The sequence below is a fragment of the Pseudonaja textilis genome, chromosome 2 (genome assembly GCF_049901715.1).
Source record: "Pseudonaja textilis isolate UNSWEBS1 chromosome 2, rPseTex1.2, whole genome shotgun sequence".
Lineage (NCBI taxonomy): Eukaryota > Metazoa > Chordata > Lepidosauria > Squamata > Elapidae > Pseudonaja > Pseudonaja textilis.
In genome coordinates, this window is record NC_141991.1 from 90,333,654 (window position 1) to 90,346,756 (window position 13,103).

Here is a 13,103-nt window from a genome sequence, read left to right on the forward strand (position 1 = left end):
TTGGTTGAATTTTGAACCAGGATCTGTGATGTAAGCTGCTCAAACTCATTTGAAATGAGTTTGCCAGAATGAATGAATGAATTATTTTTTAATCCTGCAAATTAAAATGGATATTCATTGGCAAATGAGTGTAATTTCTAACAGAACAAGCTTCACTGCTTCTTGCTAGGATAATGATCTTGAACGTGAATGGCAACATTTGATAAAGATCCAGTCAATACTACCTATAGAAGGCAAGGCTTGAGTCACAGTTTGGGAACTTGTTCTTTAGCCAGAAATATCTGGTGTCTGAATCCTGTTTCAATGTAAGCAATAATTATAGTAAGAACGCCTTATGAAGGAATTTATAGAAGAACAGGGCTACCAGACCTGCTTCACAAAAAAACAAAAACAAAAAAAACAACACAACAAGGACATTAGCGGACCTCGCCCGAGCACGAGACAAACGCTGAAGAAAAAGAAGAAGAAGAAGAAGAAAAAAAACAACACAACCAGTGACAGTCAATGCTTCCTGTGTCTCCTTCCTGCACACTAGTGATGGTTGAGATTTTGGCAGCCCAGATCTGATCCCGTAGTACCAGCGATCATTTCTAAAATGAGAAATCCAAGGGCCCAAATCAGCCAGGCTATCAAGAGCTAAGTGAATGATGATCAATCACAGTTACTCTTGCAGCCGTAAGAGAAAGGTACTTTTGTGCATACTCAACGCGTTTTTTTTTAACCGCTAAGAGTTACGTTAGCACCCACTGGTTAGTTTATCAGGTTCCACTAGCTTCTCTCGTTTTAAGCCCGATAGGGCAGCCCTGCCAATGCCTCGGTGCAGCTCAGGCACCTCGCGAAGAGGCCAGCCACCTCCGCTTCGCCCATCACCACTCTCCTCGGCAGCCGCCGCCGCTCTTCAAACTTTTGCCCTACCTACCCTGCCAAAGTTCCGAAGTTGCGTGACGTCAGTAAGGGCGGCCGCCAATCCGCGCCGAAGGTTATATTTTGGGGAGGGGAGGGGGGCGTCTCCCGGGTCCGCCTGTTTTGCCGTGCCCAGTCCATGGAGAGGCGGCCGGTTGCGAGCGCCCCCGGGTCTCCTCAAGCTCTGCAGGCTCCGTTCTTGGGATTTGGATCCAGCTGCGGCCGCCGTTGGTTGGGCTGTGCGCGGCGGGCTTGGGCGGTCTGGGGCTGCTGAGCTCCCCCGCCTTTCCCAACCGGACGATTACCTGGGCTTGGCAAAGGAAGAGCAGAGCAGAGCTGAGCCGGGCAGGTTGCGCCTTCGGTTGCGAAGAGGGGGACCGGGACGTCCTTCGGAGCTTTTCCTGAGGGGGTAGGAGGAGCAAAGCGGAGCCCCGTCCTGGAGTTTGAAAGAGATGCCTTCCGTAGCATCATCCCGTTTCCCCCGGCGGTGCTGAGCTTGGCTGTTGGGGCTCCCGCGTCGGTTTCGGGATCGGATTCAAGTTTTCTCTTTTTCATCTGAATTCGCTTCTGCCCCCCCCTCCCCTTTCTATCCGAAGAGGCGGCGATCATGCTGGGCGCAGGGAACGAGAGTTCGGGGCGCCTCTGTTTGTTTTGGGCTCTGTGGAGCGTGGCGCTTTGGCTGCCTGGCACGGAAGCGTGTCCCAGTAAATGTACCTGCTCGGGATCCGGCGTGGATTGTCACGGATTGGGACTTAAGACGGTGCCCCGAGGCATTCCCAGGAACGCGGAGAGAGTGTGAGTACCGGTCGGTGGTGGGGAGGAGGAAGAGCAGGAAGCGGCGGGTTAAACACCGGCAGGTTGCCTGAAAAGACTTTCTTTTCCCCTGAGGGGCATTTGACAACGCCGCTGGTTAAACTGAAGGAAACCGAGATTTAGGGGTGATTCTACGCTTGATCCCGTGTTTGCCCAAATCGACCCGGCTCTGAAGTATATCCTGGGATGGATGATCCATAGGGCTGCTCATCAGCTTCCTGGCAAGGAAGAGAGTGCCCGTTAAAGAGCCTTTGTTGTATTTATATCTGTGGGTTTGAGGTTTAATCGCATAGCCCTTGTGGGTAAATGTTATGGGAAAGAGAAGAGCCGGGGCAGTGGAGCACATACAACAAGTATGCTTGGCATTTTCCTCACATGATGCTCCCTGGAATGTCTCGTTAGAATCCTTGGCTAGTTTACTTGCATTTCCACCTCAACACTCCACAACCTCTTAAGACTGCAGCTGGGAAGACAACACATTCTCAGGGCTACTTAGAGGAATTTGCCACAGCAATTGCAAAGGGGTGGTACTTCAAAGCAGGGCTGCTTTTGCTAGCTAGAATGATTATACAAGAACACCCTGGGACTCACTCACTCAGTCTCCACAGGTGGCTTTTTTATGAGCTCCATATTGCTCTATATGTGTATGTGTTTATCCATGTACACCTACCTAACAATAGGTCCTATGGAGAGTTATTGCTAGTAGTTGATGGATTGTGCTAAAAGTGTGCCCTTCACAATTCCTGAAGCTGTAGTACCTCATGATGAAAAAAAAAAGGAATTTCTTATTTGGGATCAGTTTTCCTTTAGAATTTAATGAGTTAATATCAGAAATCAGAACAACTACTTTCATCTAGGAATATACTGTGTATTTTATTGTCAATAGAAGAGATGCTTGCCACCATTGTGGAATAGACTGTCAAAGGTTTTACCTGATCTTTGAAGTGTATAGCGATATACGTTTTTTTAAAAAAGTGCCAAAAGTTTTTTAAAAGAAGGAAATATACTTCTATTCTAGAACGACATACTTTTAAGTCATTCTAAAAAGACTTACCTTGTGAATATGCAAGTACTTACACTGTAACTAGACTACCACTCAGTTCTGTGATTTACTTATTGGTCAGTAGTTAGAATGTTGGCCATACACAATTTACAAAATATGCCTTCCTTTGTACTTATATATGTATGAATACTCTGCTGACTGACAATAAATGTTCATACTTCATCCATGCAATGAAGTAGGATATATTACGGTGTGTAATGAATGCCTTTGACGTCTTTAATAGACGAACATGAAGTTTGTATATATTGTACACATTGCTCTACTGTATTGTGTTCCTAACTTAACTGCCAAGTTAATCAATTATTACTAAATCCGTAGTGTCAGTAAAATACCCATTTCTGCTTTTATTAAAATAAGCCTGAGGTCTTGCTTTCATGATGAATATTGGTTGGTTCTAGAAAATGTATTCTGTAACTTACTTGTCTAATCCATCTAAATAAATTCCATTGGGAATTACATGGATTTACTTCCAATACATGTCCTTATGACTTAGCTTTCAATTACCACAACAGGTATACAGATCATAATTATCACATTTAATCTAAAATACTGAACTCGGTGTACATTACAGGTAGAAATGCACTTGAAAATACTTTCCTAGTGTTTAATATGGTCAGTTGCAGTCAGAAGTATCAATCAAATAAGTCTTATTTACATGGAATGGCAGAGATTTTTCAAGCTTATATTGAATGCCCAAGTATGGTACACGGAAAAGAAAGGCTAGTGGATGGTTTAATTTCACCATAACTGCAAAATACCCCTTAATTCCCTTCCCTGCTTTCAAACAATTAAAATGGAAGTCAAAATATTCCTTCAGTGTAAGATATTTTGGGTGCAAAATTTTAAAGTTCAGCTGAAGGTATAGATTCAAAATGCTGTTGAAAAGATGGCTGAAATAGAAAGTTATAGTTCCATGTGGATTGTAAACTTATGAATGTCCACTCAGTGTTCATACTCAAAAAAATCTGAATTATATTGTAAAATACTAGATTTTGCATATGCATTTCAAGGTTAAATAATAAAGGGAATGGGTGCGATGATAGTTATCTGAACCATGCTTTGCTACGTTAACACAAAAACACAGAGGCCACAAAGTAGCTGGGCACACTTTAGCTTAGCACTCTACCCTATTCTCCTATTAGAACTTGGACTTTTACTAATATAGCATTCATCCAGGTCAATAGTTTGAGATATGAAGGAAGAAACATCTTCTGAAAGCATTTGTTCATGTTGTTCCTTGCCTTACAAAAAGATCAATAAGAAATGAATACTTAGCACTTGAGCTTTACCTTTTAATTCCAAACTTTTATCCCAAGTTAAATAGAAAATAGATAACTGGTCTGTTTTCTTAATTCTTCTTTTCCTTCCTTCCTTCCTTCCTTCTTCCTTCCTTCCTTCCTTCCTTCCTTCCTTCCTTCCTTCCTTCCTTCTTCCTTCCCTTCCTTCCTTCCTTCCTTCCTTCCTTCCTTCCTTCCTTCCTTCCTTCCTTCCTTCCTCCCCTCCTCCTCCTCCTCCTCCTCCTCCTCCTCCTCCTCCTCTCTTGTGAAGCTATGGAAATACTTAGGGGTTTTTGTGCCTTTGCTTACTCCTAGCAACTGTCTTGAGTAGTCCCGGCTGTTTTCTTGGCAAAATTTCCAGAAGTGGTTTGCCACTGCCTCCTTCCTATGATTGAGAGAGAGAGAGTGACTGGTCCAAGGTCATCCATCTGGCTTTGTGCTGAAAGGAGCACTAGAACTCACAATCTTCCAGTTCCTAGCATGGTACTGTATCCACTACATCGGACTGTCTCACAAATGAGAAGGCTACCAGTCTATTAATTAATTAGGGATTGAATAAAAATAGTATTGACAAGCCTTGTTTTCATACTTGTGAGTTTGGATGATTACTTAATTGAAAGAATGCCCATTCTCAAATTTTTGAGGCTAGAAAAAATTTAATGCCTTTAAAGGGTAATAATTTATTGGAAATTCATGGAATTACTGTTAATATTTCATACCCTATATACGCTAAGCTTTCTGTTTATTGAGAGTGACTTTAGATGATCTAGGAGAGATTTTTTTTAACAAAATAATGGAATTGTCTAATGGGTTAATATACACTTTTATATAAAAAACTTGAAATACTAATTGAAATGAGAGTTTAGTTGTTCTGTTACAGTATTATACGTAAGTCAGGAAATCTAATAAACTCATACATGGAAGTAAATTCTGTTGTTCATTGCTTCTAAGTAAATGCATAAATTTGGATTATAATTTAGCTGAAAGTATTGCCAATGGAAAAATCATGTCCACAGATTTTCAGTCACCCATGGGTTCCTTTGTGTACAATCACTTAAGATTTTACCAGTCTCAGACATGTGAAAACAAATCCGATAATGTTTCGTGTCAGCACATCATGTGAAAAGTTTTACATGGCCCATAGCTTTCACTAACAAAATGGGAAGGATTTTTATTGGAAGAACTTAATATGAGCCAGGTTTTTACTGCTGCATTAATGTATATAAGTTTGTGTTTTGGAAATTGCATTTAAAACTCTAAATATCATTATGATTCTGTTTTTCCTTAACTGAAGCAAGACATATAAATATATTTCAGATTTAGGCTTGTCTGAACTAAGTTAAGTGCTATGTATGATTGTGTTGTGACCTACAATTTAGCATATTGTTTATGGTTGAAAAATCCATTCTTGCTTAGAAACTAACTTGTATTAGGTTACTTTTTTTTCCAGACTTACTTTTGAATCAGTTATACTAAGCTGAGTGGAACTTATCTTTGAAATAAACATTTTCTTATTGCATGTACAGGTAACCATTGAGGTATGATATGTCACTTAGTGAATGTTCAAAGTTACAACAGACACCCGAAAATTACATAGGACCTTGTTTCAAAGTTATGATGGCTACAGCAGCCCTGTGGCCATTCACCCTTATGACCAACTACAGGATGCTGCAGTACCTCACCGACTCTTTCCCTTCCTACACTGCTGGGACCCTGTAGCACTTGGGTCTGCTCCCTACACACCCATCACCCATCGCAATTCCACTTGAAGCTCTCTGGACCTCATGTTGGGGAAGGAGGTTAGTCCACATGTCCCTGGTCTGTGCAGGGGTGACCTGAACACATCTGTTATTTTCTCCTGCCTGCTTGTGGGCTGGGACAAAATGGTGGCTACCATATAAAGTGTTTCACTTTGCTGCCTTAATGAGATAGGCATAGTGCTGCAGAAACCTCTGAAAGCTGCAGAAAGCTTCTACAACATTATGCAGATCTCATTAAGGCAGTAAAATGAAGCAATTGTTGCCTAGCTATGCAGCGGCAACCGAAATACAGCCGCCATTATATTCCACTGACTTGTGGACTGGAACAAAATGGCAGTCACCAGACAAACTCTTTCATTTTGCTACCTTGACAAGGTCTCCAAAGCATTGGATAAGCTTCTGAATGCTGTAGAAAAACAAAGCAATTTGTCCCTGGCTGTGCGTTAGTGACCCAAATGTGGCTGTCATTTTGAGGGTAAGACAAAATGGTTGTTGCTTTGGAAACCCCTCTATATGGTTGCATAAAGAAGCAATCCATCCAATGCTCTGGAAGGGCTCTGAAGTGTTCAAAAGATAAGTGAGAAGGACATTATTTGGCCTGTGGGATGGAATAAGGCTGTAGCATGGGGGGGACTCATGGGAAACGGCTTGTGGGAATCCAGGGGTCAGGAAGCAGAGCTGTTAGGAATGATAGTCACCTAACAGTTGGGTTGGCAATATATAAACCAAGATAGTAATTTAATACTTTAAGATGGTGCTGCAATTGTGATTGGCTGAGGTTCCTCCAACAGCCATAAGATGGAGCCAACGACCTGGTTTCTTTCTTCTTGCATTTCCTGTTTTGCCGTATTGCCTGATTGTCATTCTTTTGGATTGCTGTGAGTCTTGCAACTGTTAGCAAATTCCGTTTACTGAACTTTGACTTCGTCTTTGGATTATCCCTGGACTGATACTAACTGCTTTAACTGTGTATGATTTGGACTGTTCGTTGGACTTTGTTTACCTGTTTACTGGAAGTAAAACCTACAATTTACTATTCAGTGTATCTGTATGCTGGTCGTGTGTTATTCAACTCTCACTATGTTTCCCTGAGTGCACTCATTCTCCTAATGGGGAATACCTCAACAAGAGCACAGAGCATCTCAGTGACGGAGACCTTGGGAGTGCCAGGACTGGCAGTCCTGGGTCAGTGCTAGGTCTCCAAGGCCTACTTCTGAAGTGCCCCATAGTACACTTAACAACCTGGGTGTTCATTTAGTGATTCATTGGGGGAAGCAGAGATGGGGGGGTCATTAGGTGAGATACTTTACTGAACAAACATTGTGATATGTAACTGTAATGAGCAGGCTCTATTACAGTTGTATCTTAAGGACTACCTTTCGATGTGAGGCTAATGAACTTTGCCTAGAGATTTTCAGCATGTTCAAAAGGAATCTGGAAACCATAACCGTCATAGTACTCAAATATATCTTCGAATGTCATTTAGTAGTTAGACAAACTGTATCCATTCTAGCTGATCTTTTATTGTTGTTGTTTTTATCTTTCCGAACAATGATTATATTTGAGACTTTTTAAACAGGCTACTTACAAACTAGGAGATGCATTAGCCCTACTTGTTGATTTGGTCATTACAAATATTAGTTAGGCTTCTATATACTTTTGTGTAATGCAAATATTTCATTTCTGGCTACTTTATCATTTTAAAAGATGAAACCAATACAGATAGTCTTTGATTTGTGACCAAATGTTTAACAACGGTTTGATGTTACAACAGCAGTGAAGTTACAAAAGTGACTTATGACTCATCCTTGAAGTGATGACTGTTGCACCACCCCTGTGGTCATGTGATTACGATTTGGGTGCTTGGCAACCAGTTCAGTTTATGATGGTTGCAATGTCCTGCAGCCATGACATCACAATTTGTGATTTTCCCAGGCTGCTTCCAACAAGCAAAATCAACAGGGAAAGCTACCTTTACTTAAGAATTACATGATTCACTTAACAACTCCAGTAAAATGGTCATAAAACATTGTCACGATGCCTTGCTTAACAATCACATTAAAGACTGAAATCGAGTCCCAATTGTGGTTGTATGTCAAGGACTACCTGTACCTATTTGCAGTCAAAAAGTTTTCTATAGGTAGTCCTCGACTTAATGACCACATTTGAGTCCAAAATTTCTATTGTTAAATGAGACACTTTTTATGTGAGTTTTGTCCCATTTTACCACTTTTCTTGCCACAAGTGTTAAGAGACTCACAGGAGTTGTTAAGTTAGTAACACGGATGTGCAAAGGTCGCAAAAGGTGATCACATGACGTGGGACACTGAAACCACCATAAACATGAACCAGTTGTTAAGTAACCAAATTTTGCTTATAAAGGCAATCGGTTGCAGCAATGGTCGTAAGTGTGAAAAACAGTCATAAGTCACATTTTTCACTGCCATCGTAACTTCGAACAGTAACTAAACGAACTAAGCTGAAGACTACTGGTGCTGCAAATATGTAAGGATTGTCTTTGGGGGTTTTCTGCTTATAGAATATGTATTGTGCAAAAATAATGGCATCTGCAAATTCTTGTGGTTTTTGTGCGAATGATGAAAGTAGTTTCCTTCCATAAGCTCTGCCCATTTACGTATGGGCATAGTCTTGCGGATCCCTGTAGAAAAGGAATGGGCTTCATCCCAACACTGCTTTTGTTACTTGGATCCTCTGCCTTTTTCCTGGGCAGGAACAGGTGCTAGGAGAGCTTGAAAGTTTCTATCAGAGCTGAGGCTTCAAGTCTGGATCCCAAGGTTTGTCTTTTGAAATGTAGTTATTGATTGCTAATCTTTGCTGGTTAAAATTGGATTGGACACAACATTCATTCCTAATCAGCCCTCATTGTGATTTGTTGAAAATTGGCTATTTCTGATTCAAGTTGAAAATTTATTTATTTATAAAATTTATACACTGCTCAAGGTAACCCTGGATGGCTTATAATAGTAAAAGATAAAAACTGCACTCATTAATACATATTAAGCCCACTGAGTTTAGTAAAATTTGCTTCTCGGTAAACAAGCTTAGGAATGTTGTGGAAAACAGTGTAGGGAAAAAATACTAAGTCAGCTTCCTACTTTACCTTCCAGCATGAACATTTTTTGGACTGACATAGCTGCATATTAAAAAAAAAAATCTGTACTTGGAGTAGGAGTTAAATATTCAATAAGTCAAACAAAGAATTTTTCTTTTATTAGATAGCGCTAACTGAAATTCTGTAATATAATAACTATGGTAAAAATCCCCACATTATCTTTGAGCGGCATAGAAATTTAATTCTCTGTTTCTCTCTTTCTGTGATGTGCCTTGTTATTTTACTTTCTAACTTCTATTGAAAATATCCACAGATTCGAAAAGGTTTCTTTTTAGAAAGCTGCGGACTATTCTGTAGTTACAAATGACCACCTCTGTTTTCCAAGCTGCAAAATGAGAATACAAATGAATGCATATATTACAGTGTACCTAAAGATGCAAAGCAGTATTCTGCTTAACTGTCTCAAAGAAATTATGCACGAGATAAACAGTGAAATCTTTATAAATTGTGGGTAGGTTACTACCTTGCAATCTGGACACCAGATGCTTACCCTTAAATAACTCAGTGTTGAGTGAAAAGAAGCTGTTGGAGTTTTTGCTTATTTATTGCCTCCTTACTCTTGTTATTTGTGGTCCATTCATCTGTTTTCTGGCATGTTTGGAATATACAGTGGGTGAACCAGGCATGGATAGAGGAGTGGAAGAAGAGAAAAACAGGTATATGTATTAGGTATGGTGATATTTCCCACAGCAATGGAGTTTCACCTCCCAGGCTCTAAATTGAAGTGTTGGCCTGAGAAATTTTCTGGTTGAAATTCAGTTTAATTCTCCTCCACCTTTAAAGCCATCATTTAGACCAGGAGTCTCCAACCTTGGTACTTTTAAGCCTGGAGGATTTCAACTCCAGAATTCCTCAGCCAGCTTAGGTGTTCTCATTATCTGCAGTAGTTTGCTTATGTGAGCGAAGATGTTCTTGGCAAGTTGACGATGGCAGACCCTACTGAGTAGCAAAGATTTTAGTCTGGAGGGTGGAACTTCCTATTCATTGTTCCATGCAAACATGATTGAGGAAGAAACATAAAACGTTTATCATGTTTCTTTACTGACTTAGTTATACCCTGCATATTCTACCCCAAATGTAGGACGATCAACTCCACTGTAATCTGCTGATGTAAAATGCTTACCGTGCATGTAGTAAGTAGTATGGGTTCCCCAGGAATGAAATCTGCTAGTAATTATTATAAAACAAAATCACTGGCAGAAAGGGAAAGAGTTCTGCCCCTAACATTACATGGCCTACTTTAAGCTTGCCATTAAATGTCAGCCATAATTCGTCCAGAAGGATGGGGATGGTTGCAATGTCACATGTAAGCCTAAATAAACAATGCAGAAATTCCTCAATGAGACATCTCTCTAGCATTAGGGGAGACTAAATACAGAGGGCATAAATGATGTTTAAAACAACAAAAAAGAAAGAAAAAAACCCTTATGATGATTCATATTGTGAACACACACAGAGAATCTATTATTTGCATTTCACAAACCCACAAAAATATTTTCTTTCTCAGCCTTAAAAAAGAAAAAAACAGTCAGATGGAAAGAATACCTTCAGTGTATAAAGAATTTAGCTTCCTGGCCTCTCTGTGCTCTACTCTATCCCCTAGGATGTTCACAAATATCTTGCACATGACCAGGTTCTGCTGCTGCCGACTGCCGCATATATCGTCTTCATTTTCTTCGTTGGATTAAGATGTGCTGCTAAAAGCTACAATCTTTAGATATTTCTGCTCACAGAGTGTGGCAACTTTCAAAGCATCGGTAATAATGGGGAACTGCTTGCTACTACAGCCTATTAAAATAAATTCGAACAGGTAGTGCTGTTAATAAAAAGAAAATAGAAGAATAAAGAAGTATAGAAAACAAACTTTCCTTTTATTTGATCTCAAGTTCTGGTGAATTTAGGGAAATGTCTTCCCAATGACTTCTTCAAGGATGTGTTTCAATTTCTTAGTGTAGTATACAAGATCTTGTATCCCATGATAATCTTCCATCAAAGTACTAACCAGTTCCAGGTGAGTTTAGTTTCCAAATCCAAACAATGTTAGCTAGGAGTTGTTGAAGTTTCTTGAAGGCAGATGACTCATTTACTCTGATATTATGAGTTGCTCTGATAATAATATATACATTATTATATGCAGTTTTCTTGGAAATGTTTTTCAGCAGTGATTCACTTAACAACTGTGGCAAGAAAGGTCATAAAATGGAGCAAATGAAGCACGCACTCACCGAATCGGTTGTTACACTGGTTGAATCACACCACTGCACTTAGCAAACATCTTACTTAGCAACATAAAGTTTGGGCTCAGTTTTGGTTGTAAGTTGAAGACTACCTGTAAACTTGACTTTTGCTTCTGTCATAAAATTGTAGGCAGACTAATGCAAGTTAGTTGAGATATTGATAAAACTGAAACATCCAATTGTTTATAAAACAATGTTTGCTGCCTATTCTCTCCCCCCCACAAATACTGTAATCTTGAAACAGGAAGGGCCTTTGAATACCAGTTTCAATTGGAACAGGAAAAAAAAAAACAGCATTACATCTAACTTTGTTACACGCTTTGATAGAAAAATTTGATTCATATTTCTTTTATCTCTAACATATTTTCGGCACTGAAAGAATAATTCTTCCTAGAACTGCCCACTGCTCCAATCTTGGAGTTTCTCATAAAGCCAAAGCCTCAGTGACAGAAGAATGGCAAGTCAAAAGTGCAGTTGTTTTTGTCCAATTCTTATTTTGGGTCACCACCTTTTCTTCTCTTAAAACCAATAGGAAAAAACTAATCCATGCCAGCTCTTGCTGACGTAGATTAAAGGAGAATTTCTGGACATGCCAGGAGAAGCCTCAAAAAGCTTAACATCCTTTTTACCAAGAACTAACCCTGGCAAACCAAAGCGTTGCCCATCAGTTCATTCCTTTTCTTCCATTCCAGGGCTGTAGAATTTTCTAAAAGTCTTGGGGAAACAGTCACATAGCTTCCTTTTTAGGGAAAGCTTATTTTCTATTCTCAGACATGAAATATGATTTGCTATACACATACAGTATTTAGGGTCAGCTATAGCTATAGGATAGCTGTGAAATGAGCTCATTTAGAGTTTCTGTACATGCAAATTAAGCTGTTATGAATATATGGGAATAAAGTTGCCTCTTTCTTTTTCACTGTGAATCATGACTGTTGCTCAGCTGGGATTTGTTGGTTCATTCTTCCCCCATTTCCCCAAGGAAACAAGCTGTGCTTTTGAAGTGTGGAAGAATTCATATTTAACATCAGTTTTAAGTAGTTTTCCCATTATTTCTGCCACTTCAGCATGCAGTACTATTGCTGTTGCTTTTTGTGATCTTATTTCTCATATTCTTCCAGAAAAGAAAAGATGACAGTAGGAGCCTAGTGTATTTGTTCTTGATTCTAAATAAAGACAAACCTGAATAAAAAAAAAAGTTAGGATTGGTACAGACTGTGATGGTGCCTGGGTCTGTGATTATGGTTTTGACTAATGAAGAGCTTGATAAATTGTGATTCCTACTTTGGTTGACATGTTAAACAAATTTTTCCCAATTTATTTGAAGAATGAAGACTTCGTGGACCAGCATGCAGCTTTTTCGCAATCAGCCAGAATTCTGGACATTTCTGATTAAATGTGAATAATGTTTGTTTCACCAAGCAAGCATATATGGTTTGCTGTATATGGCTATTTTGATACAGATTCTTCAAGAAAGAGTTTTTATAGAATTTCTGTTAAGTGTTTTTAAAAGTTATTAAATAGATTCTTGTTAACATGGTGCCTTTGGGTGTATTATAAATCTTTGGCCTCAGCTTCTTAAACATTGATCTGTAGTGATTTTTAGGTCTTCAAATGGAACTGTAGTGCAGCCTTACCGGTGCAGTCTTTGAAGTTGTGGTGGATACAGGAGAATAATTCTCTGAAGACTCAGAGAAACGTATTGGCAGCAGCAGTGTTCCTTTCTGGCAGACTTAAAAACATTGTTCCATTTTGCTCACTTCTATTGGCCAATAAATAAAGGCATCATTTCTGCCAATTTTCAGAACTGTTGGTGGTTATAATTTGATTACAGTCACAATGGAATGCATAAGTTTAGGGACCATTGCAAATGCTTAAGTGTTCTTTATAATTCTATAAAGAGATATTTCTGTTGGA

General features: G+C 39.5%; 1 protein-coding gene across 1 annotated transcript in view; it reads left to right on the forward strand.

Annotated features, from left to right (window-relative positions):
- The first annotated feature begins 1,033 nt into the window (after nt 1-1,033).
- SLIT3 (slit guidance ligand 3) overlaps nt 1,034-13,103 on the forward strand; it is a 494,586-nt gene continuing 482,516 nt past the window's right edge. The window contains exon 1 of the mRNA XM_026696342.2: nt 1,034-1,698. Within this exon, the coding sequence (XP_026552127.2) occupies nt 1,511-1,698 (188 nt within the window). The 5' untranslated portion in view covers nt 1,034-1,510. The remainder of the gene's footprint in view (nt 1,699-13,103) is intronic.